Genomic DNA, 23,279 nt, shown 5'->3' with positions numbered 1-23,279 from the left:
TCTATTTATTTTCTTCTTAGATTACTCTTCGTCTATGCTTAATGTTATCATACTTGTTGGCAATATTATATAAAAATTAAAATTTATTGACAATTTTATTAAAGAATGTATAAATTATCTCACGTCGGATATATAAGAAAATATGAAAGAGTTTATAATACAAAGGAGTAAATTCATTCAATGACTTAAGTCGTGCTATTGGTTAAACTTAAATTAAAATTTGATGTATTAATGATTCCTTCGCACTTCTTTCATTTATAATCTTTAGGCCCATGGATTTGTATATGATTTTAGATCTAAATTAAATTTAATTTGTTAATGACTAATTCACAATCTTTTCATTTTCAATCTTCGGGCCTATAGATTTCTACAAATTCTAGTAAAAATATTCTAATTTTATGATCTATTAGAATTACTAATTTTTTATATATGTGAAAGCTATATATACAACTATTTATATATAAACAAAATAAAGTAAATATACAAATATAACCCTGCGTCAAAACTAGTTGAAAATCTACTGGGAAAAAATAAGAATTGTGAAAACAATGGCTAGAATAACTGATAAAGCGCAGCAATGGATACAAAATGTATGGATGACAATGTAAATACAATTTCTCTTTGAAAATCTGTACTCCAGACTTTATCAGTCTAACATAGGTATTACTTATTATTTTTTCCTCCACAGAAAATTCAACATCTTCCTATAGGGTTTTCTTAAATAAAATCTTGTACGTCAGATTTTGGATCAAATTTGTTCTTCATGGGTACGTTAACTCGGTCTTAGAATTCAATTAAATAAAACAATAAGACCAGGAGTTAGTTACAACTTATAATAAGTTAGTTTAATGGAAATAACTATCTAAAGTGGTTAAAAAAGAGATTTGGTGTATGTTTCTATCTATACACTTAACTGATAGATGATTGACACATATTTATTAATTTTAAATGATAAAATATATATTAAATATCTAATACCAAAATATAAAATATTCATATATACGTGTCACTCTTATATTAGTTGTAATTTATATACCATACTAGATAAAAATTCCTTAAAATATAATTTATTATAAAAAATTTTTACTTAAACTTGGTATATACATCACTACTAATAGGATAATAACAAATATATTTAAGTGTTTTTATATTTTAATATTAAATAATTAATATATTATTATTTAAAATTAATAAATATATATTAATTATTTATTATTTTAATATATAGACAGAGATATCCACTATATTTCAAATTTAGATAAAAATATTTCAAAGGAGACAAGGATGACCACATTGACAAATGGTTGAAAAACCATTTCATCAACTATGAGCTTTCATCAATATACCCTAATTAGGCATGTGCCAAAAATAACCAAACATGAATACGTGGCATTTTATTATATTATTAATTCTACATCAGCAATGCATTGTTTAGAGCTTTCTTTCTGAGAAAAGAAATAAATAATAGAAACAACATTTATCTAAACCTAACCATGCCCATTTCACAGAACCTTCAACATCATCTCTACTCAAATTTCTTCTGTCCTCTCAATAGACCCACCTCCACATCCACCTTTAAACCTCGAACTCTAAACCACATCCCCCATCTGAGGACGTAAGCTATGCGTTGCTGTCATTGGATGCGGTTCGACAGATTCCTCCGCAGCAGAAGCACTTGCTGCTTGCGGAATCAAAACGTTCCTCTTCGAACGAAGCACTTCCACGGCCAAATCTTGCGGGGGAGACATTCCTCTCTGCATGTTAGACGAATTCAACGTGCACAATCTGCATGCGCCACTTTGATTCGAGGACTTTCTAAAAGGATCTTGTGGAAGAAAATGTAAGAAGAGTTTTCATTCAAAGCGACAATTTCTCGATAAAGAATATGATATCGGAGTTGCCATAAGAAAATCCAGAAAAACGAAGAAGGTTTGTGTTAAATCAAGCAAACAACCTTCCATTTCATACCAGAAACATTTTCAGACTGTCAGGATTGAGCTAGATAAGGATGCAGTAATGACACAAAGCAAGATGCAGAAATCTTACCGACTACTCGGACAAACTTGGTGGATAACATGCCTTATAAGATGACAGAAATACCTACTTAAAGTGCCATGCTTGATGACTTTGATTTGGAATGAAAAGAAGTAAAAAGAATTGAAAATTTAAAAAAAAAAACTGATCAGTAAAATTGTGTGTTTTAACTTGATGAGATTGGATTCTGCATTAGTAAAAAATAAAACATATTTATATCTTACATCATTAAACATATTATGAATAATCAATAGTAAAAAATTAATATATAATTATATATTTAAAAAGTTCTCGGAAAGTATACTAAAGATGGCCATACGTACAATAAAGAAGCGTTGTTTAGCAAACACAGTGAAGAAGGAGAAATCATCAACAAGAAATGAAAGGGAAAGACTAACCAAAAGGGCAATACAAAAGGAAAAAAGGAAAGTGAAATAAACTTCTAAGAAGACAGGGGAGACACAGAAAAAACAAAAGGACATGCACAGGGCCAAACTCATGAGTTACAGAAGAACCAAATAGAAACTAAGATAAGATTGAATCGGTACCAAATTTGGCAGATATTATATAAAAGTGCATTTTGCATAACAAACAAAATTCTATCTGCTAAACTTTGTCTTCGTTTCAGGAGTACGTGTGTATATTATAGAGACATATGTGGCGCCTCGCAAGTTGCACACACTCTTTCTCACTCTCGCCAGTTACGGGACTCGTGTCACCTTGCATGTTGTTGTCCATTCTGGATAACTCTTATCTATTTCTAGCATTATTTTCATTAAGCTGACGATTAGTAGTCCGCAATAGTTGTTAATAACTGATACTTAATAACTATAATAATGGAATCTAATAAAATTATTTACAGCAATTGCTTATTATTTATAGCTATTGGTGTTTATAGTATTAATGAATGCTGAATATATTAATTGATTAATTATTTATTATTTTTGAAAAATATTTTTTAAAATAAATTTTTCTATTAGTAATAATTAAATAAATATAATTTTTAATTTAATTATATTTACAAAATATATATTAATCTTATTATATAAGTAATCTTTTCACAAATATTATTTATTATGTTGAAGAAATAATTTCATGTAACACTTTGTGTTTAGTTTTTATATTTAGTCTTAAATATTTTTAATTTTTTAATATTAAATTCAAATAATAACGTAAAGTAAACATACTGAATAAGTTTGTATAAATTTGTATTGATAAAACAGTGATGAGTATGTTACAAATTCTAAGTTTATTTACAACAAATGAAGAGTTTATATTAATGCTTGTATATGTCCGACGACTATTTTTCTAAGAGGGGAAAGGTAGAAGTGACATTTCCTGCAGGAAAGGTCGCTCCCTTTCACCCTTGGTCAGTGATGAGAAGCCTGCACAAGCAATCCAGCTTGTGCAGTATCTGAGACCATATTAAAAAAATAAAGTAAAATATTAACATTAATTCATCAATAATTTAATTAATAATTAATAGAATAAATTTAATATAAAATTTTAGTAAATATTTAATTAAATAATTAGTTTATTTTTAAATGTTAAAATGTTAACGCTTATGAGATTTTTATTTATTTATTAAAAAATATAAAAAAAATTATACTATTAAAATTTATAAATTTTAACTTATTCTTATATGTAATATAGAAATATAATTTAATTATATATTATAATTTCTAAAAATAACTAAAAGTAAGGAATGCAGAGTTAAAACTAATTATGGTTAAGAAAACGCTAACAAAAAATAAAAATATATTTGGCAGCTAAAAGAAAGTTATACTATGTTTTTTATATATATTATTAGTATATAAAAACTACCATTATAAATTTATTTTACTCGCAAATGGCAGGACTTCCGTCGTCACTCGCCAATTCCAGCACCCGTGTCACCTTGCATGTTATTGTCCTAGATTCATGCTTCTTCTCTACCATCTATATAAATAATGCCTCTAGTTTGTTTGTTAACAGTATCCCTGAAATTAACTAGAAAAAAAAAACCCTTAAATTCAAGTACCTAGTAGCAATGTCCATCAGAGCTAAGCCTCCTTCATTCATGTTCTTGCTGATATTTCTCTTCCTTTCTTATGGCCTGCAGTCTCTCGGTTATGAAGTTCCATACCCCCAAACCGGGAAAGAACGATGTTTACAACGTTGCGATGAAATTGAGACAGAGGTTTCAGGGTTAGTTAGCTGTGCAGTGCGCTGTGAACACCAATATGGAGATAAAGGAAACGGCAACAAAGGTGGAGATCCGAAGAGTCCTCGCTGGGAGATTGAACGGTGCCAGCAACGTTGCCGAAGAGAAGGAGCTGACCAGAGAGAGCTGCAAAAATGTCAGCAACGCTGTGAAGAGGAACCGATTAAGGAGAGGGAAAGAGAACAAGAAAAAGGGCAAGAGAGACAACCGCGAGAGCACGAACTAGACAGAGAGAAAAGTGATGATCCTCGAAAGCAATATGAAAGATGTCTTGAAATCTGTGAGAGACAAGAAGGAAGGCAGAAACAGCAGTGTAAAAGAAGGTGTTATACGCAATATGAAGAGCAACAAAAAGAATGGGAAGAAAGAGAGCATGGAGGTGGCGGAGGAAACTCGGAAACAGAAACTAGAAGTAGAGAAATTGAGCAACACAAGAATAACCCTTACTACTTCCATGCTCAGAGATTAAGATCTCCATTTAAGACAGACGAGGGACATATTAGAGTCCTTGAGAAGTTCTCCGAGAGCTCTGAGCTTCTTCGTGGAATCGAAAATTATCGCTTGCTATTGTTGGATGCTGTTCCTAACACTTTTATTGTTCCAAATCATTTTGATGCAGAATCTCTTGTTGTTGTCCTAAATGGTGAGCGCTTTACCTATTCGATTGTAATTGATTACAATTTCGACATAGTTTTTCTAATGTAAGAGTGTTATCCTTTGAATTCTACAGGTAAATGCACTATTAGCTATGTGTTGCGAGAGAAGAGAGTCTCCTACAACTTGGAGACTGGCGATGTTATCAAGATTCCTGCAGGAGCTACTGTTTACATGAGTAACCATGACAATAATGAAATGTTGAGATTGGCAACTCTTATTCAGCCTGTCAATATTCCTGGAGAATTTAGTGTAATTATCTCCTGTTCTTCCGAAGCTTCAATTTTTATTTTTATGTTTTGGTATACAATCTTATAGTGCTTGTTATCCTTTCAGAGTTTCTCAGCTGCAGGAGGTGGAAACCTCGAGTCATTTTACACAGTCTTCAGCAATGATGTTCTTGAGGCCGCTCTTGATGTAAGGCTTCCTCGACTTTTCTTTGATCCTTTCCAGGAATCATGATATAGTACTAATTTGGTTCTACTATTTTGTCTAATCTAATATTAGACCCCAAGAGATCAGCTAGACAAGCTCTTTGGTCAGCAAAGGCAGGGCGTGATCGTGAAAGCTCCTCAAAAGCAGCTTAAGGCCCTAAGCCAACGCGTTTCATCAACAAGGCAGAAAGGCCAAGCTCCTTTAAATCTTCGCAATCAACAGCCTCTATACTCCAATAGATATGGAAACTTGTGGGAGGCCTCACCAAGTGATCACAAGCAGCTTCAGGACATGGACGTCTCTGTCTCTTATGCTGAAATTAAAAGAGTAAGCAAACAATTGGTCTGAAATATAGTCATAATTCCTTGTTTTAGGGTACATTGACACTTCCAATCAACTTTTATGAGTAAGAAAATTAAATTTTGTAGGGATCGTTAATGGTACCGCACTACAATTCCAGAACTACAACAATTGGTTTAGTATTGGAAGGCAGTGGACGCGTGGAAATGGCCTGTCCACATGTAGCAAGCCAAAAACAGAAGGAATCCCAACAAGAACAAGAAACAAAAGGTGGTGCGGAGCATTACCGAAAGATCAGCTCCAATTTGTCACCTGGAGGTGTCTTTATAATGCCGGCAGGTCATCCTACAGCACTTCTGGCTTCGCAAAATGAAAATCTGCTTACATTGTGGTTCGGAATTAATGCCTCGAACAATCACAGGAACTTCCTTGCTGGTATGCCTAAATCTTTACAGCTCAAATTAGGACATTCATAAACTTAAAAAGGATTAATTTCCTGTCGTTGGTTTGGTTTTGTTATGCAGGGCAAAGAGATAACGTAATGAACCAGATTGAAATAGAGGCAAAAGAGCTGTCTTTCAATGTACCAGCAGAACTAATAGAGAAGATATTCAGAAACCAAAAGGAATCACACTTTGTGGCAGGACCTCAACAGGGCCAGAGGCAACAAAGAGAGGAAGGAAGAGGCCACTCTATCCCTTCAATTTTGGACTTTCCTGGTTTCTTTTGAGTTGCGGGTAGAGGAAAAAGGAGAGAGAAGGTACGATGCTGTATCGTGTTAAGAGTCTGTTCTGCTAAATGTAAATGTTATGCAAATATCTACGAGTGTACGTAACTGTGGAAATCAAGAAGATTTCCACTGTCAATAAATAAGAAGTTCTGCTGATTTGTCTGTTTTCTGAATGACCCAATTGCAGCATCTGCCTTCCAAATCCTGAAACTTCAAATTTTAGATTCATTTCTTTCTCGGTGGTGGTTCTACAAAAAAACAAAAGACCTGCCATGTATTAGTATCCAATTTCACAATGTCTTTTTCTGCCTGCTGGATGATACATTCTCCATTTTTCTATATGTAAAAAGAATTAACACCTCTTTAAATTAATAGTATAGTTATTAATTCAAATATTGCGCCGCAATTATTATTTTATTATATATTTTTTAATTATAATTAATAATATATAATCACTTAATATAGAATAAGTGGCTGTCGTATGAAAGGTCATCATAAAACTCTTAATTTTGGAAGTTAACAATTCTATGTGTTGAATATATTGTACCTAAGAATTCTTTTGTTTTTGTTGACATGTACCCAAGAATTTTTAAACGAATCGTTTTCATAGTCGTTTATATATTAATTGTAAAGATTAAACCATATTTTCTTCCTTATGTTTTCAATTTTTTTATTTCAGTCATAGAGTAAATATTATCTGATTAAATGTTTAAATAAGTTTATACATATTATATTATATAAAAAGTTAGTTCAATCTATATACCTAAACCGATTAAACATATAATTTGTTTATATTCTTATCATTTTTAATAAATGAATTGGATTAGAATTCGTCATTTTTTATTTTTTATTTATATATTAACACGGCATATTTATAATACCACAATCCAAAGAGCCTTGTGTGTAAGGTTCTTATTTTTTTTAAAAAGAAAATGTATTTAAAATATAAATACTAATTACTCTATTTGAATTAAAATAATAACTTCGTTGCTCTGTTATAATAGATTTATCAGTTCCATTTCCTTTTTATAATAAGCATTGATTAATGAATAAAAGCTTGGTATCCAATAACAATCAGTAATTACCAATTATATTAATATAACAACTATACGAATACACTAATTTTATATATTATAAACTTTTTTGCACATTTACAAATTATTATTATTATTAATGGCTATCATTTGTGTTGGTAAAACTGAACAGCTGAAAGCCTTATATCTGTCAGTTGTATCACACAGGAAGAAAGGAGATTATTTTTTTTCTAAAGAAAAAGAAAAAGAAAGAACAAGAGAAAGTAAGAGAAAATGTATAGGAAGAAAAATTGTAGATATTATGTATTTTATTACGAATGAGAAATAATACAAATGAAGTCTTCCTTCACTGCTGTGCCATTCTCATTTATTACGAGGGTGTCTTCTGATGATCCACCAATTATGATGCCTCCTCCCTCATGGATTAATAGGGAATTTCAGCCTCGCTGCATAAACCACAATACAAACATACGAAATAAATGAAAACATATATATATAATATAATGAATTTATTTACATAATTTAGAGGTTCATGGGGGACAAATTACCAGCAACATCTTTGTTGAAGCAGTCAGTGTCGCACTTCATTTCGCAGAAGGTCTGGCCCTGTCCGGAAGCCTTGCATTCCTGCTCGCAGTTGTTGAAGCAAGAGGCAAATTTGTCAGCCCCGGCTTGAGGAAGTAGCTCGACAGCAGCAACAAGAACAAGGCACATAACCAACAGTGCAGCAACCTTGTTGTTTGCCATTTTTTCTTTTTAAGTTTTAGTAGTGAGAAGTATCTTTATTTAAGTATTCGTGCACTGGGGTTCCTGAACTTCCCTTTTTATTCTGTATGTGTATCCACCCTTGCTCTTCTAAGGGAGAAGACGATCAGAATTTATAGCAATCTAATATGGGTTGTCGAGTGATTGTCCTTTAAAGACGGTAAAATTTGTTGGTTTTAATCATGTATTTTCTCTAACGTCCTATTCTTAGTGAAAAATGGTGGAGTCAATTCAACCAACTCCTATTTTTATCAAAATAAATCATCATAAAGAAATAAATAATCAAAGAAAATAGTTCCACCCTTAATTTATCCTAATAATACTACTCTACTAAATTGACATGCTTGCTTGCAGAAAATATGAACATCTTAACTTATCACAATGCGACCATTAATTCTTGAAGCTTCTGCTATTTTCATGGCAACATATTATGTCATTAAGAGACTAAAACAAATTGACATTCATTGGGTTCCCAATTGATAATTATCGGAATCCTACATATGATTCTGCACGTTCCTAGATACATAGGCTTCCTGAATACTTATTTTGTTATTAATCAAAACATATTTCTTTTAAAAAATAACTTGTTTTATTTGCAGAAAAGTATGAAGAAATTATGTTCTAGGATTTGGTGCGTTTTGAAAAAAGATTACTATATTCTTAATGAAAGAGAATATAAAAATACTTAAAAAACTTTATGTTCAGTTTATAGAAATGATTTAATCAACATTAGCCAAGTTAAACAATTTCTTATTAACTGATGTCAACTACCGGCCACCAAAGATAGCCTTCAAGTTTCAACTTGGTGTGACTGAATTGGTGGAGCCTCCGCCTCCTGTTCTTCAAATGTTGCTGTCAGATGCTATTGGTGTCTCTTGGCCAAGAATGGTCCCTGGCTAGTTTCTCTTTTTTTCTTCTTCTTTTGTTTGTCGTTGGATTTTTCCCTCCTCTTGTATCAAATAAAAAAAAAAAGATAGCTACAAATCATTAAAGGCATAGTTGATGTATTAATCGATGTATATTTAGCTAGTTTTTGTATTTTCTTTTTCATTTTCATAAATCTGTATTGTTTGAAAAATAACTTATTATTTTCTTAGATGAATTTCTTTTTAGTCACAAAAAATAATTTTTATAAAATACTTGATTCATATTTTAATATTGTATATGTAACAGGATAATAGAATTGACAGTGAAAATACATATAAATTGAAGGTCAACAAAACTCCAATAATAAATATTTGTTCAAATTAGTAGGCCTAATCTTTTGGTGGCTAGGGTTCTCAAAGAAAAGTACTTCTCATTTAGCTCAGTTTTGGAGGCCTCTCTTGGGAGTAGACCTATTTATAGGCCTGGGTATCCGCTCCGCCCGCACTGTTCGGGTCGGGTTTGGATAATAATTTTTGTGTACAAATCCGGCTCGGCCCAAATTCATAAAAAAAAAAATCATATTTAGCATTTAAACTTGTGACCTTTAACTTATAATTAAGTGCTACTTACCACTTAGCTATCTATTATTTTTGTTTATAATTTTATTGTTATTAATAATATATTTAAATAAAACTAAACTCAAGCCCGACCCGAACCCGATCCGTATTTACAGGTTTAACAATTGGTCGGGCCGGGCCGGAATTTTTAAAAAAAATTCGGGCTCAGGCTTGGGCTGAGAGATATTAAAAAAATTTCGGGCTTGGACGGGCTTAGGCTTGTTCAAAATAAAATCAAGCCCGGTCAGGCCCGGCCAATGAACAGGTCTACTTGGGAGTAACCCCTATAATATTTAGCACAGTCTTGTCTGGAGTAGATTTAAACTTGACAAAAGAGGTGCGGTAGTATGTGGGAAACGGGCAACCTATTCGGATTTTGGCAATATGAGTGAGTCTTATATTTCCTCTCCTCTTTTTGATAAGATGTAGGCTATTCGAGAAGGTATGCGCGTTGCTCTCGAATGTGGTTCAAGTGATATTCAGTTGGAATCGGATTACGTAGAAGCTGTTAATATTATTAATAACGATTTTATTGTCTTTTTTGAATTTAGTATGGTTTTGGAGGACATTCGGAGACTTGCATCTTTATTTTTTACTGTTTATTTTAATTTAATTAATCGAATTTGCAACTTAGTTGCTCATATATTAGCTTGAGGACGAATACCCTTTATGGATTCAACACTTTCTGTTGATAAATATGTTATGATTTTATTATCTTTTTGTGATTTTAGTTTTGGAGTACTCTTTTTCCTTTTTAAGATTTTTTTCACATAATTTTCTGAATTGTTTTTTAACGAGACTTCTTTTCTGATGTGGTTGATAGTTTTTTAATACACGCTCCCCTTTTAAAAATAAGATGTGTCTATTTAATTTCAACTAATGATTTAATATTTCTAATTAATGCAGTTTCTAATTTAAGGATTTAAAAAAAAAAAAAAAACTACACGTTTGGAAGAGGAGGATAGACAATCCTAAACCATCCCAAACTAAAACTCTTATTCCTAAACTAAAACACACGACTTTCATCAGCCAAACATCACTGTACAACATAGCAAAAGACCAAAATACCCTTACCTTCAAAGTTTCCCCAACTTGTTGCTCAAGAAGAGAAAAAGCACTAAAAAGAGTTGGATCGAAGAAAAGGCAGACAGAAGCAAGAGATCAATAAGAATGGAGTGCGTATTTGGATTAGTAGGCAACGATTTCGCAATAGTAGCATCCGATACATCGGCCGTACACAGCATCCTCGTCCACAAGTCCAATGAAGACAAAATCATGGTCCTCGATTCTCACAAACTCATCGCCGCCAGCGGTGAACCCGGCGACAGGTTTTATATTATCACTCGCTAATTCACTATTACTCTACACCAGAACAATTTTTTTTGTTATTAATAAATGTAATTAACATAACTGTGATTTGGTTTTGGTGAAGAGTTCAATTCACGGAGTATATACAGAAGAATGTGTCGCTGTATCAGTTTCGTAACGGAATCCCTTTGAGTACTGCTGCTGCTGCTAACTTCACTCGTGGAGAGCTTGCTACTGCTTTGAGAAAGGTATATTTGTTTGCATAAGTCTGTGGATTTTGGGTTTAGGGTTTGTTGTTGTGGATTTGTTTATTACTATCAACTGGTGCATATATATCTGTCGGATTTGGTACCATGTCCGTGTGTTTTTTAATGTCTTTTCTAGACTTTGAATTCCAACAACATGCTCTTTAGTCTTAACGTTTATAAAAACCATTACATTATATCGTATCCAAACTAAATAAAAATAATAAAATTAAAAAGCAAAATAATCCCTTACTTCATATGAAATTTGCAACGAACTGTGAATAAGAGATGTAGTTAAGGCCTCTCAATGTGAGATAAAGCGAATGGTTTGTCTTGGAAAATGATCAAGTATGTTTAGAGCAGACAAATACGAGCTCAGCGAGGATAACTGGGGAAAGGAACATGATTTTCTGTGGAATCAGCCATTGTCCAAAGGTTAAGAGATGAATGCTGGAAAATACTGAGAAAGCTACTCAAGAGCAAGATAAACTAGAGGGACAAGGGGAGGGGGCAGTTGGTTTTTCTTTTTTTTTTTTTTTTTTCCCTCCCCCTTGCATGGTGCATCTTTGTGTGCAGTGGTCCAGATTTTAAGCTTTGCCTAGGCTAGCTTTCTTAAGCTTCCAGGATAAGTATGGACATACTTGTTGGGATGTGTTGCAAGATGTCTAGTTCCTCAAGGTGCTTCATTATAAGTTTGTAAACATACTTGTTTAGATAGATTAGACATAACTGTTCCACATACTTTATATAAGCTCCAGGACATTGGGGAGCTGGATATATCCCCATTAGGTGTACCTTTTTTACCTTGGTTTCCCTTGTTCAGGACTCGGGTGAAACACCTATTTTCCAAAATTGTTTATTGAGGATGGACAGTCATGCTGCTTGTGCTCATCCATCCCCCTCTCTTGAGATTTGCATAGTCCAACTGGGCTGAGTCTCTTGGGCTTGAGCATGCCTGTTTGACATTATATGGAGCCTGAGCTGGCGTGCGAGAGAGAGAGAATCTCCCTCTATTCTCTAAGTCACGTGTTTAAGAATCTTTGTGCAGAGAGAGAGAGATGCATATGCTATACAAATCTTATCAATTTTATGTGTCCTCTAAGCTATATCAATGAGAGAGTGTGTGTCCCGCTCTAATCTCTAATTCATGTGTTTAAGAACCTTTATCGGGGGGGGGGGGGGGGGGGGGGGGGGGTTGGGGGGGGTGGAGGGAGAGAAGAAAGAGAGAGATGTGCGTGCTATACAAATCTTATCAATTTTATGTATCCTCTAAGTTGTACCAATCTTCTTTGGCACTGCTAGTCTTGAGATTTCATTAAGGTTGGATTCTGCTGTCCTAATATGTTGTCATAGTTGTTGGTTGGTGAATGCATGATGTTTTGGTATCCCATTGCAACATCTGTTGATTTCAGTAATTTATCTATTTGTGCTCTTATTGAATGCTGGACTGTGTTTCTCATTTTATTTGCTTCCCGGATGGACTCAAGAGACTGCAATTTTAGCTGATAGTACTATTGTAGTGTCCTACTGAACTGAACGTTTGAATTTTCAGAACCCGTACTCTGTGGGGGGAGGGGAGAGAAGAAAGAGAGAGATGTGCGTGCTATACAAATCTTATCAATTTTATGTATCCTCTAAGTTGTACCAATCTTCTTTGGCACTGCTAGTCTTGAGATTTCATTAAGGTTGGATTCTGCTGTCCTGATATGTTGTCATAGTTGTTGGTTGGTGAATGCATGATGTTTTGGTATCCCATTGCAACATCTGTTGATTTCAGTAATTTATCTATTTGTGCTCTTATTGAATGCTGGACTGTGTTTCTCATTTTATTTGCTTCCCGGATGGACTCAAGAGACTGCAATTTTAGCTGATAGTACTATTGTTGTGTCCTACTGAACTGAACGTTTGAATTTTCAGAACCCGTACTCTGTGAACATCCTTCTGGCTGGCTATGACAAGGAGACTGGTCCTTCTCTCTACTACATTGACTATATTGCTACCCTTCACAAAGTTGATAAGGGAGCATTTGGGTATGGGTCCTATTTTTCTCTCGCCATGATGGACAGACACTTCCATAGTGGCATGTCAGTGGAAGAAGCAATTGATTTGGTTGATAAGTGCATATTGGAGATCCGATCCAGGTTGGTCGTGGCACCACCAAATTTTGTGATCAAGATTGTTGACAAGGATGGAGCAAGGGAGTATGCCTGGCGTGAAAGTGTCAAGGATGTTCCAGCAGCCTGAGTTTTCCTGCTTTGAACTTAATTCCATGTGTTTTCTTTTTTCCTTTTAATGTCTCATTTGAATGTTCAATAGGAATGCTATATTTGACTGCTCAGAACTAGTTAATACACTTGCTTTGTCTTGAAAAGTAATTTTGAATGTCACACAACTTCGCAACTGGAATCCCTCGGTTCCTGTTTTGTGCTTGTCTTACCAAATGACGAGCTGTAAAGGAAAGTAACGGAAATGAAGTTATGACCATCTGAATCCTGGGGCAGGAGTAAAATTCCTTGACTTGATGTTGATTGCTGGGTATAAATTCTTAGATGAAAATCTTGGTACTGATATCTGTAACAGACACCCGCTGTCAAGATGTTTCTTTAAAGAAATTAGGCCGCTAATGAGAAGTTATGGATTATTGTTTAGAAGTTATAGGAGCCTTGGCAGAAATGTTCTGTTCTTTAAACAGGCGAAAAATAGAACAGTGAAGCAGATGGAGAATTCTAAAATTTCCAGAATTGATATCTTCGAATAGAAATTCTGAACCACAAAAGCTGTTTTAGAACTAATAATTACAGCGTACAATTTGATTGTAATATCGGATATTGAGGTCCAGTTCGTTGGTATGGATCAGTGACCAATGTCATATTCATAATAACAGTTTTTTATTAAAATAATAATGAATCCTTTGGACCATTTTAACCCCCAGAAAATTCCCGAATAAATAGTTTTTACCGAGTGTACACAGTAACCGATCCACACAATCAGGACACGATTTCAGACTCCAGAGAGTGACTAACTCTTCAGAGAAACCAATGAGACTCTGCCACATAACTCTTCAGTCTTCTTCTTTATTCATTTTTCTATCTTAATATGGTTTGCCAACCATTGCTCTCTTTTTGTGACTAGTTAGTACAGTGCTGTCGTACTACTGGGATGGAAACCTTGACCCTTCTTTCAATTGGATCTTCTCTCGCCATTTTCTTTTGTTAAAAGCAGAAACCGAGGTTTCCACTTTCAAGTTCAACCCACCAAATGACCTCTTCTTTTTCTGTTTCTTACGTTGTATTTTCAATTTGAATCCACTCTCTCATCTCTCTTTCTCTACTTTCCGCTTAGGTCAATGTTCTTCTTCCTCCTTTATGTACAAGTGCTAGATTATAAGTGTTACACGTAATGATTTAAATGGGTTTCTTAATTCTTCTGGGATCCATTAATCACTTTCTCTAATTTAAATTTCGAGTTGATTTCTTGTTTCTGATATTGGATGAATACATTATGAATGTTCATGCTTTTAATTTTTGTTCACATACAATGGGTTTTTACCTGTAATTCTAAATGTTGAAGCTGTTGTTTTTATCAGTCAATTGAATGAGAGAAGCAGGTTTTGATTTCTTTCTGTTCACAATTTTGATTTCTTTCTGTTCACAATTTTGATTTCTTCTTGTTGTATACTACATGGGTTTGCTTATGGGTTGTGGTTATTGTGAATTATAGTATCTTCAGTTACTACATTTGTGATTTTACCCATAAAGAGTCCAAGACTTTAAACAAGCACTTACTTTTGATAAATTCGTTTTTCTGTGTGTGTTGAGCATGCTTACAATTTGCTGAACTAGTGGATTATTTGGTTATCTCTGTTTTGTGGTTAGTGATGGGCACGATTGAAGGCAAATGGGATGATGATGAGTACTCAGTAATTGGAGACAAAGGTGAAATTGGATTTATTGATTATCAGGATGACAAATCTGTGTGTAGTTATGATCCAATTGAAGAGGGTCCTATTTTCATTTCTGTTCCATTCCCCTTTGAAAATGGGAAACCTCAGTCAGTGGTTCTTGGAGAAACTGCTTCAGATTCAATCACTATTAAGAACACCACCGATGAAGCCGTTGATTTGTGGGCTAAAATTTATGCCTCCAATCCCAATAATTCTTTCACACTTTCCTTGATGGAGCCTCCATCAGCAAATGGTGGGAACAGCAGCCGAGGTTTCCTAGAGTCTTTTAATTTGGAAGACAGAATGCTTCAGGCTGGTGACTCGTTAACCGTTTGGCTAAATTGCAAACCACAGGAAATTGGATTGTATACTACAGTTGTGTATTTTGATGTGGGAAGTGATAGAATTGAACGAGTGGTTTTTCTGTTGGCTGAAGATAAGATATCTAGGTCTTTGGCATCAAAAAAGCCATATTCAAGAACTAGAAGAACGAAGCAGTTTACTGTGGACACATATGTTGCAGGTTCACGACCTATGAGGAAGGCAGGATGGGCATTGAAAAATAGGCTTCCTCGTTATGATATTCCTATGGAAGTTAGAGAATTGATTGAGAGCAAGCAGACCCCTGATGCTGTCACAGGAGGTCTAACAAGAGAGAATTATGCTTCTTATTTTAAAACCTTGTTGATCATGGAAGAAATACACATGGAGGTAAGCTTTCCCTTCAGAAAAACATTAACTATGGTGGTGTGGAATATGTTATCTATTGTTTTGAAGTTGGTTATTTGATGGTTCAGGAAGACATGAGATCTTATGACATGGAGGGTGTCAGGATGAGGAGGATGGGGAACGTTCTGGCCCTCATGGTCCCAGGGCTTGCTGAGCGGAGACCTTCACTTGTCTACGGAGATTACATCTTTGTCAAGCTTGCAAACGTGGATAAAACAACCCAGCCATATCAGGTTTTTGCTTACATAAATTAAACTCTGGTTTGACATCATTTTCTAGAGAGTAAGCTTGAACAAATTCCAGCTGATAAAAAAGCAGTTGATGCATTTTATCGTGTTCATTTTTTGTTGACTGTATCAGTTTTCTTGTTTCAGTAAGCTTAATCATTTCCTGCAAAACTAATGTTTCAGGGCTATATTCATCGTGTTGAGGCTGATGAAGTGTATTTGAAATTTGACCCACAATTTCACACCTGCCATTCAGATGGGAATCTGTATGATGTACACTTCACGTATAATCGAGTCAATATAAGAAGACAGTATCAGGCAGTAGATGCCGCTGAAAATTTGGAAATGGAGCTCTTATTTCCATCCGAATGCTTTGGAAATAGGCTTACTGAAACTGCACCTCTGGTGCCAATAACTTGTAACCTTAATGAAGAGCAAATGTGTTCAATAGAGATGATCCTTGGCTGCAAAAGAGCTCCACCCTATATAATTTATGGGCCTCCAGGTACTGGTAAAACTATGACAATAGTGGAAGCAATTCTCCAGCTGTATAAAAACCGAAAGGATACACGGATTCTTGTGTGCGCACCCTCGAATAGTGCAGCAGATCACTTGCTAGAGAAGCTTCTCCGTGAGAAGGCTGCTAACATTCGACAGAATGAAATATTCAGACTCAATGCAACTTCCCGACCATTCGGAGATATCAAGTCTGATTATATTCGCTTTTGTTTCTTCGATGAGCTTCTCTTCAAATGTCCCCCCCTCAGCGCTCTCAGACGCTATAGGATCATCATATCAACATTTATGAGTGCTTGTTATCTCTATGCAGAGGGTGTTGAACGAGGTCATTTCTCTCATATTTTCCTGGATGAGGCTGGCCAAGCTTCAGAGCCAGAAAGTATGATCCCTTTATCCAACCTCTGTGGGAGGGATACAGTTGTCGTTCTTGCTGGAGACCCCAAGCAGTTGGGTCCTGTAATATACTCGAGAGATGCAGGGGATCTGGGATTACAGAAATCATACTTGGAGAGGCTTTTTGAATGTGAATGTTACTGCAATGGAGATGAAAATTATATAACAAAACTGGTTAGGAACTACCGATGTCACCCAGAAATTCTAAAACTGCCTTCAGAACTCTTCTATGAAGGGGAGTTGATTGCGAGCAAAGAGTCTAATGATGATACCATTTCCTTGTTGTCTTCGGTAAATCTGCTTCCGGGAAGGGAATTTCCTGTCCTCTTTTTTGGTATACAAGGGTGTGATGAGAGGGAAGGAAATAACCCATCATGGTTCAACCGAATTGAAGCAAGCAAGGTGGTGGAGATCATAAACAAACTGATTGCTGGGGGAAATCTGAATGAGGTTGATATTGGGGTCATTACACCTTATAGGCAGCAAGTGCTCAAACTAAAGAAGGCCTTTGATGATTTGGATATGCCTGACATAAAAGTTGGCAGTGTTGAACAATTTCAAGGTCAAGAAAGAAAAGTAATTGTCATTTCTACTGTCAGATCAACAGTGAAACACAATGACTTTGACAGAGCTCATTGTTTGGGTTTTTTGAGCAATCCAAAAAGGTTCAATGTGGCTATTACCCGTGCAATGTCACTGCTTATCTTAATCGGGAATCCGCATATTGTCAATAAGGTAATACTTTTATTTGTAGGCCATTATAAGAGATTAGGTCAAGCAAATAGAAAGAAATTCATGTTACTTGACAGAGTAGACTTTCCTAGAGATTGGATCCTAGTTAACCCTAGCATTACTATTGCACAAACTATGTAATATGCATAATCACACATATTATTATACTCATAACTCAATTGATAGAATTGTGTCGGTATTTGCTCCGAGGGTTTGTGCTAAAGTGCGAGCCAACAATTAAAATATGACCAAGAGTATGATGTTTCAAACTTAAATGTCATAGCCATATGATGCACATTTAAAGGAACTCTTATGCCGTGCATTTGTTTTTCTTACTTTTTGTTGTTTGCAATTTGCAGGACCCACACTGGAGTAAGCTTTTATGGTATTGTGCAGACCACGAGTCTTATCAGGGTTGTGGTCTCCCAGAAGGAGAAGAGTATGTTGAAGAATATCAAATACAGGATGATGGTGCCAACTATGACTATTATAACGGAAACCCTCAGTCCACTGAAGAGCATGGATGGAATCAAGACTACTGTCAAGCAGAAACTCCAAAGCCTGTCACGGATGAAACTGAATGGTCTGATGGTTGGAAGTAAAATTTGATTAAATCTTCGCGTACATTAAAACAATTTATGTTTAATTTTGTTTTTGATTTTAGATAAGATGCTTCCCTTGTTTTTGAAGGTGGAAAATCTGGTGGTAAATGAGGAAGCAATAGGATCTGGTGAAATTTAAGAGTTGTTTACCAAATGAAATATTTTGACTTGCAGGATGTAGTGGTCTGATACCACTGTGAACACTAGAAAGAAATGGAATGTTGATATTGTATCTACTCTAGAATGCTGTTGCCTTTTTGTTAGAGAACATATATGTCATTACAAATAAATGTGTCAACTAATACACTGACGAGTTTGTTATTTCAAAACAAGTAGACCCTCAAGTAGAAATCAGATTATTTATCACGTTACAGATGAGCCAAGATGAAAACTGCTGCAGATGTTATCAGTGCTTCAGGAAGAAACCAACTGCTAATATGTCCCGCTGCAGATGAATGGCTGGCTGGTTTTATCAACTGTGACGGCGGCAGCTTCTCTGCAGTTGGTGTGAAACTCATTGGTGCAGACGAATTCTCAGCATTTCCTGTTGGCAAGTTCGAGTGCTTAATTAACACAAAACTAATACTACCGTTATTTAGATGCAATAATGAACTACTAGAGTCCAGTTACCAGAATTAGATGGTTTTTTAGTCACTGGATCTGTTATGCTATGGAGAGGAGGCAGTGCTGGCGATCCTGTAATCACAAAGAATAGACTGAGAGTCGGTCCGTGTGAAATCTACTGAACCTTTAAAATACCTTATAATTCCTAACGCATATATGCTAACGTGCGCCTAATATTCCAATATGTGCCATTGAGCCATTTGCTGTTTTTTTTTTTTTTCACTCTAATAAACATCCAAAAAATCCCTAATTAATGACCAAACACCAAATTAAACAAAGAAAAGTTTTGCAGATTGCATCAAATCAAGAATTGCGATATTAAAACTCTAACCTGAACAAATCGATTCGAGAGATGTGAAATTCGTCGTTTCTGAACAAACGGAAGGCAAGGACACCACTCTCGATTGGTTTAGTGGGAATCCAAAGATCAGAGGCTGCTTTATCAGATAACAGAAGCAGTTACCTTCACTGGAACTGAAAGCTTTCTCTAAAGCATCGCAGCACTGAGAAGTAGGTGTTTCCGTCATGTTGTTTGGCTCCGAGGAAATGTAGCCGAGGCATGGAGAGATAGCCACTAGCTCGCCGGTGCAGCTTGCTACTGGTGGCGGCGGACATGGTGTCTGTGAAGCTGTGGCCATGAGAAGGAAAATGACTGGGGCGAAAATGGTGGTCATGTTTTTAGAGGGAGAAAGAAGAGAGGGATTTTGGTGGTTTTTTCTTTCTAGTCAGTTATAGATCAGTCTTATAATGGCGGGAAAGGGCTTTAGTTTGTAAGTCTGCTTTGACAAAACTGCCCTTCGCAATTATTTAACGACGCCGTATCTATATCATTGCATTTTGCTTAATTTTGTTTATGTTCCTTTTTCTTATTTTGAGAAGAAAATATATATATTCTTGAGTGCTTTTTAATTATAAGTAATGGATTAATTGTTAGGAAAATTAGGGAAAGAAAAAGTGAATAGGAAAAGGAAATATATTACAAACAAAAAACAAAAGAAACTTGACAGTTCTTCCTGAGCAGGATTAATGCTGAACTTGACAGTAACTTTAGATAATTGTCTTCTGAATTAGAATATGATGCATCCTCACTTTCATTAACAGAAAAAAAAAATTATCAGAACAAGAAAGATTTTAAACTTCTTGTCTATTAGTTTTTTCATCTAGTTCAACTTGGTCTCCATTGCCCACAATGCGCTTCCAAAACCAGTGATTTTGCCATAGAAGATACACTTCCTCAATTGGTACTTGTTTTGTTTCTGGCAGGAGGAAGAATATGAAGCTACTCATTATCAAAATCAAGCCACCAAACACCAAGAATATTCCATATCGAAGATGGCACAATGACACCAGAAAACATTGTGCTATCAGAGCTGTGAATAACATGTTCACACAGACCACCATGCTCTGCCCTGCTGATCTTGTCTCCAGCGGGAAGATTTCGCTAGGAACTAGCCAACCAAGAGGTCCCCATGATCTTCCATACGCTAAGACGAACAAGCATATGATTATCACTAGGAAGATGCCAATTTCTTTTGGAAGTGTCACTCCTTGTCCAAACTTCAAGGCCAATGTTATGGCCACAGCCACCTGCAAATTCAGCAGTTTTAAGTAAGAATTCGAGGTTAATTGCTACATTGAAATGTTAGGAGAGTGAAGGCTGGGCGAGTGCAGTTACCATGTAGCACAGCATTTCAGTTCCAGCTTCCAAAAAGAAGGCTCTTCTACCGTATTTGTCCACTAAAGCCATTGAAATGAGGGCACCAAGCACAAGTGCTCCGCTGGTTATGACCGATGAATATAGAGCTGCACCCGAACCAAAACCCAGGCTCTGAAATATGACAGGAGCATAAAAGAGTATAGAATTCATGCCGGTGAGCTGCTGGAATGCAGGGATTCCTAGTGCCCCTATTATCAGTTGCGGGCGATTCTTTCTCTTGAGAAGGTTCTTGAATGGATGTTGTATTGCTCTTGCTGCATTGCTTGCATCAATAAGATCAGCAAACTCAGCATCAACTTTGGCTGTTCCTCTAACTTTCTCTAATACTTTTCTTCCTTCTTCCAGTCTTCCCTGTTCTACCAGACTGTTTGGAGTCTCCGGGAGGAAAACACCCCCAATAAACATTAAAGTTGCAGGAACTGTTGCTAATCCAAGAGACAATCTCCATCCCCATGGATGAATTTTTTCCGTTCCATAATTTATGAGGTTCGCTATTAAGATTCCTAAGCAGGTTGTTAGTTGAAACAGTTGGTTAACTGCCCCTCGGATTTTAGCTGGAGCCATTTCTGAAAGATACAAGGGAACTGCCTGAACCATTAAAATAAGAATACAATCAGCATCATAGCTTGGTTTTGCCGTATGGTACAGATTGTGCACATAAAGAAGACTTTCTGACATTGACACTCATAGGGGCTAAAATCAAAGCACCATATAATAAGATATTTTGTTTAAGAGAAATTGACTTACTTGATTACCAAATCCAATGCCTATACCAAGCAGAATACGGCCTATAATCAGCATTGCGATGTTCACTGCAGCTGCATTGAGAATTGCTCCTAAGAAGAAGCTTATTGATCCGACAATAATGCTAGCTCTTCTACCTTTATTTCTGGTAATATAGGAGGCTCCAAACGTAGAAACAAGAGCCGCAAAGTACAAAGAGGAAGTAAAGAGTGTGAGCATTTGGTTGTCATATTTACAGTAATCTGTTTCGTTGAGATGTTCTTGCTTCCTTTTATATACTTTTGGGAAGAAGTCCTTCAAGAAATCATCCATTGAAGTAACTCCACCTAAAAATAACCAAGACAAGGTGTAATCTTAAATCAATTGTAAAACATCTCCTCTTTTCATTTATCTGAAAGAATCAAAGTAAATAAACTTGAATAGTTAAAAAATTTAAACCATTTCCATTATGCATGCTGCTTTGTTTGTAAAGTAGCTAGACAGAAAGATGAAGTGAGAAGATGTCAGAAGTGGAAGAGAAGGAAAGCGTTTCCATTAATGGTTCCTATGAAGTTTTTCTCCCTGGATTGCATGTTCGTTGAATTCCTACAGACATAATCTTTTATAAAATTAATTTTCTTGTCTGTCAGATTAACTTTCACTTGGTGATAAAAATCTGGCCTACTCTAGAGAAAACAATGAAAGTAGAGAATTCTTTTCCTTTTTATCAAGTTTCAGGAATCCAAATTTTAGCATTACAGAGTCCTTTTTTTTTTTTTTCTTTGTGGTATTACAAAGTCCTTTTTCAGTTTGACTTTGTCGGGAACGCCAAAGACATCACTAACACAAAAAATAATCCAAAACACTTCTGTGTTTTCTCTTCTCAGTCTCATTACTGGACTAAGAAGCAATAGTGCTACAAGTTTCTTCTATTTTCAGTTCTATTTCCACAATTAGTACTAAAAATAACAAAGATTATACGACAACATATCTTCTAAAACTTTCCTGGTCAAAACTTTCAAGAAACAGAGGTAATAGTAATATAAAAGTAAGAAAAGATATCTAACCTGAAACACCAAGATCATAACCAAAAAGGGAACCACCAAGAGCTGCAACTATGGAAGAAAAGATAAAGTAACCAGTGATCTTATACTCATAAAGATGAGCCCTTTTGAGTGGTCCCCCATCTGAAAGTCCCCCACCAGCCATTATATCTCTGTACTAGTTCTATTGTATGAGGCCAAAGGGCAGTGGAGTATTTGCGGAGATACTGATTTGTTTGGACAGAAGATGATGTTATAGAGGAGAAGAGACAAGTCAACTCTATCAGATTGGACTGTGATAAGTCAGGACAGATACAAAAACAATGGATATGACAAAACCTTTTTGGATTATAAATATATGACCAGTTATTGTTCCCTCATTTATAGGATTCACTGTTTAGTAGTCTAAACTTTCTGTATTGGTTTTCTTTTCTTTCTTTTTTTAAGAGAAAAAAACAGTAAATGTACTTTTCTTATTTGCAAATATACAATAAATATGCAAATGGATTTAACTTTGGTTGGGAAGAAAAAAGATATTCCAAGAAACTATTTACCATCTATTTATTTATATATATTTTTTATTTATTTATTTTTTTGGGACGTTTCACACCTATAAATAATTTAGTAATGAATAGGATCCACTGATAAAAGAGAAAATTGGATTTTTCTAATTTGTCTGCACACTCTTAAGAACATCTTCTATCATATTGACCTTTAAGGCAACAAATTCATAGAGTACTGATATCATATGATATGCAAGTCAAAGATAATGGCTTCCCATCGCTATCAATCATCCATTTTGCCATATTACTAAATGGATGCATATATTGAAATC

General features: G+C 35.2%; 6 protein-coding genes across 6 annotated transcripts; 3 read left to right on the top strand and 3 right to left on the bottom strand.

Annotated features, from left to right (window-relative positions):
• The first annotated feature begins 3,997 nt into the window (after nt 1-3,997).
• On the top strand, nt 3,998-6,523 carry LOC8280883 (vicilin Car i 2.0101). The gene is made up of 6 exons (XM_002517052.4): nt 3,998-4,880; nt 4,968-5,143; nt 5,228-5,308; nt 5,399-5,653; nt 5,755-6,061; nt 6,151-6,523. The coding sequence occupies exons 1-6, from the start codon at nt 4,064-4,066 to the stop codon at nt 6,354-6,356; spliced, it is 1,842 nt and encodes a 613-aa protein (XP_002517098.2). The 5' UTR covers nt 3,998-4,063; the 3' UTR covers nt 6,357-6,523.
• A 1,143-nt stretch (nt 6,524-7,666) lies between these two features.
• Nucleotides 7,667-8,274, bottom strand: LOC125371113 (major pollen allergen Ole e 6-like). Its single transcript, XM_048379344.1, has 2 exons — nt 7,939-8,274; nt 7,667-7,836 (listed from the first exon to the last, which is right to left on the bottom strand). The coding sequence occupies exons 1-2, from the start codon at nt 8,135-8,137 to the stop codon at nt 7,808-7,810; spliced, it is 228 nt and encodes a 75-aa protein (XP_048235301.1). The 5' UTR covers nt 8,138-8,274; the 3' UTR covers nt 7,667-7,807.
• A 2,460-nt stretch (nt 8,275-10,734) lies between these two features.
• Nucleotides 10,735-13,567, top strand: LOC8280885 (proteasome subunit beta type-2-A). Its single transcript, XM_002517054.4, has 3 exons — nt 10,735-10,967; nt 11,072-11,195; nt 13,110-13,567. Exons 1-3 carry the CDS (start codon nt 10,810-10,812, stop codon nt 13,434-13,436), a joined length of 609 nt encoding a protein of 202 aa, XP_002517100.1. The 5' UTR covers nt 10,735-10,809; the 3' UTR covers nt 13,437-13,567.
• A 593-nt stretch (nt 13,568-14,160) lies between these two features.
• On the top strand, nt 14,161-18,573 carry LOC8280886 (probable RNA helicase SDE3). Its single transcript, XM_002517055.3, has 5 exons — nt 14,161-14,534; nt 15,068-15,846; nt 15,933-16,097; nt 16,275-17,738; nt 18,095-18,573. Exons 2-5 carry the CDS (start codon nt 15,070-15,072, stop codon nt 18,335-18,337), a joined length of 2,649 nt encoding a protein of 882 aa, XP_002517101.2. The 5' UTR covers nt 14,161-14,534; nt 15,068-15,069; the 3' UTR covers nt 18,338-18,573.
• A 25-nt stretch (nt 18,574-18,598) lies between these two features.
• Nucleotides 18,599-19,791, bottom strand: LOC8280887 (non-specific lipid transfer protein GPI-anchored 25). The gene is made up of 3 exons (XM_002517056.4): nt 19,293-19,791; nt 18,968-19,033; nt 18,599-18,881 (listed from the first exon to the last, which is right to left on the bottom strand). Exons 1-3 carry the CDS (start codon nt 19,633-19,635, stop codon nt 18,706-18,708), a joined length of 585 nt encoding a protein of 194 aa, XP_002517102.1. The 5' UTR covers nt 19,636-19,791; the 3' UTR covers nt 18,599-18,705.
• A 125-nt stretch (nt 19,792-19,916) lies between these two features.
• On the bottom strand, nt 19,917-22,857 carry LOC8280888 (sugar transport protein 14). The gene is made up of 4 exons (XM_002517057.4): nt 22,469-22,857; nt 21,426-21,748; nt 20,637-21,266; nt 19,917-20,548 (listed from the first exon to the last, which is right to left on the bottom strand). Exons 1-4 carry the CDS (start codon nt 22,608-22,610, stop codon nt 20,093-20,095), a joined length of 1,551 nt encoding a protein of 516 aa, XP_002517103.1. The 5' UTR covers nt 22,611-22,857; the 3' UTR covers nt 19,917-20,092.
• Nucleotides 22,858-23,279: the final 422 nt, after the last annotated feature.

The sequence above is a fragment of the Ricinus communis genome, chromosome 9, assembly GCF_019578655.1.
Source record: "Ricinus communis isolate WT05 ecotype wild-type chromosome 9, ASM1957865v1, whole genome shotgun sequence".
NCBI classification, from domain to species: domain Eukaryota; kingdom Viridiplantae; phylum Streptophyta; class Magnoliopsida; order Malpighiales; family Euphorbiaceae; genus Ricinus; species Ricinus communis.
The sequence above is the reverse complement of the archived record's forward strand: the minus strand, read 5'-3'. Positions and strand labels throughout refer to the sequence as shown.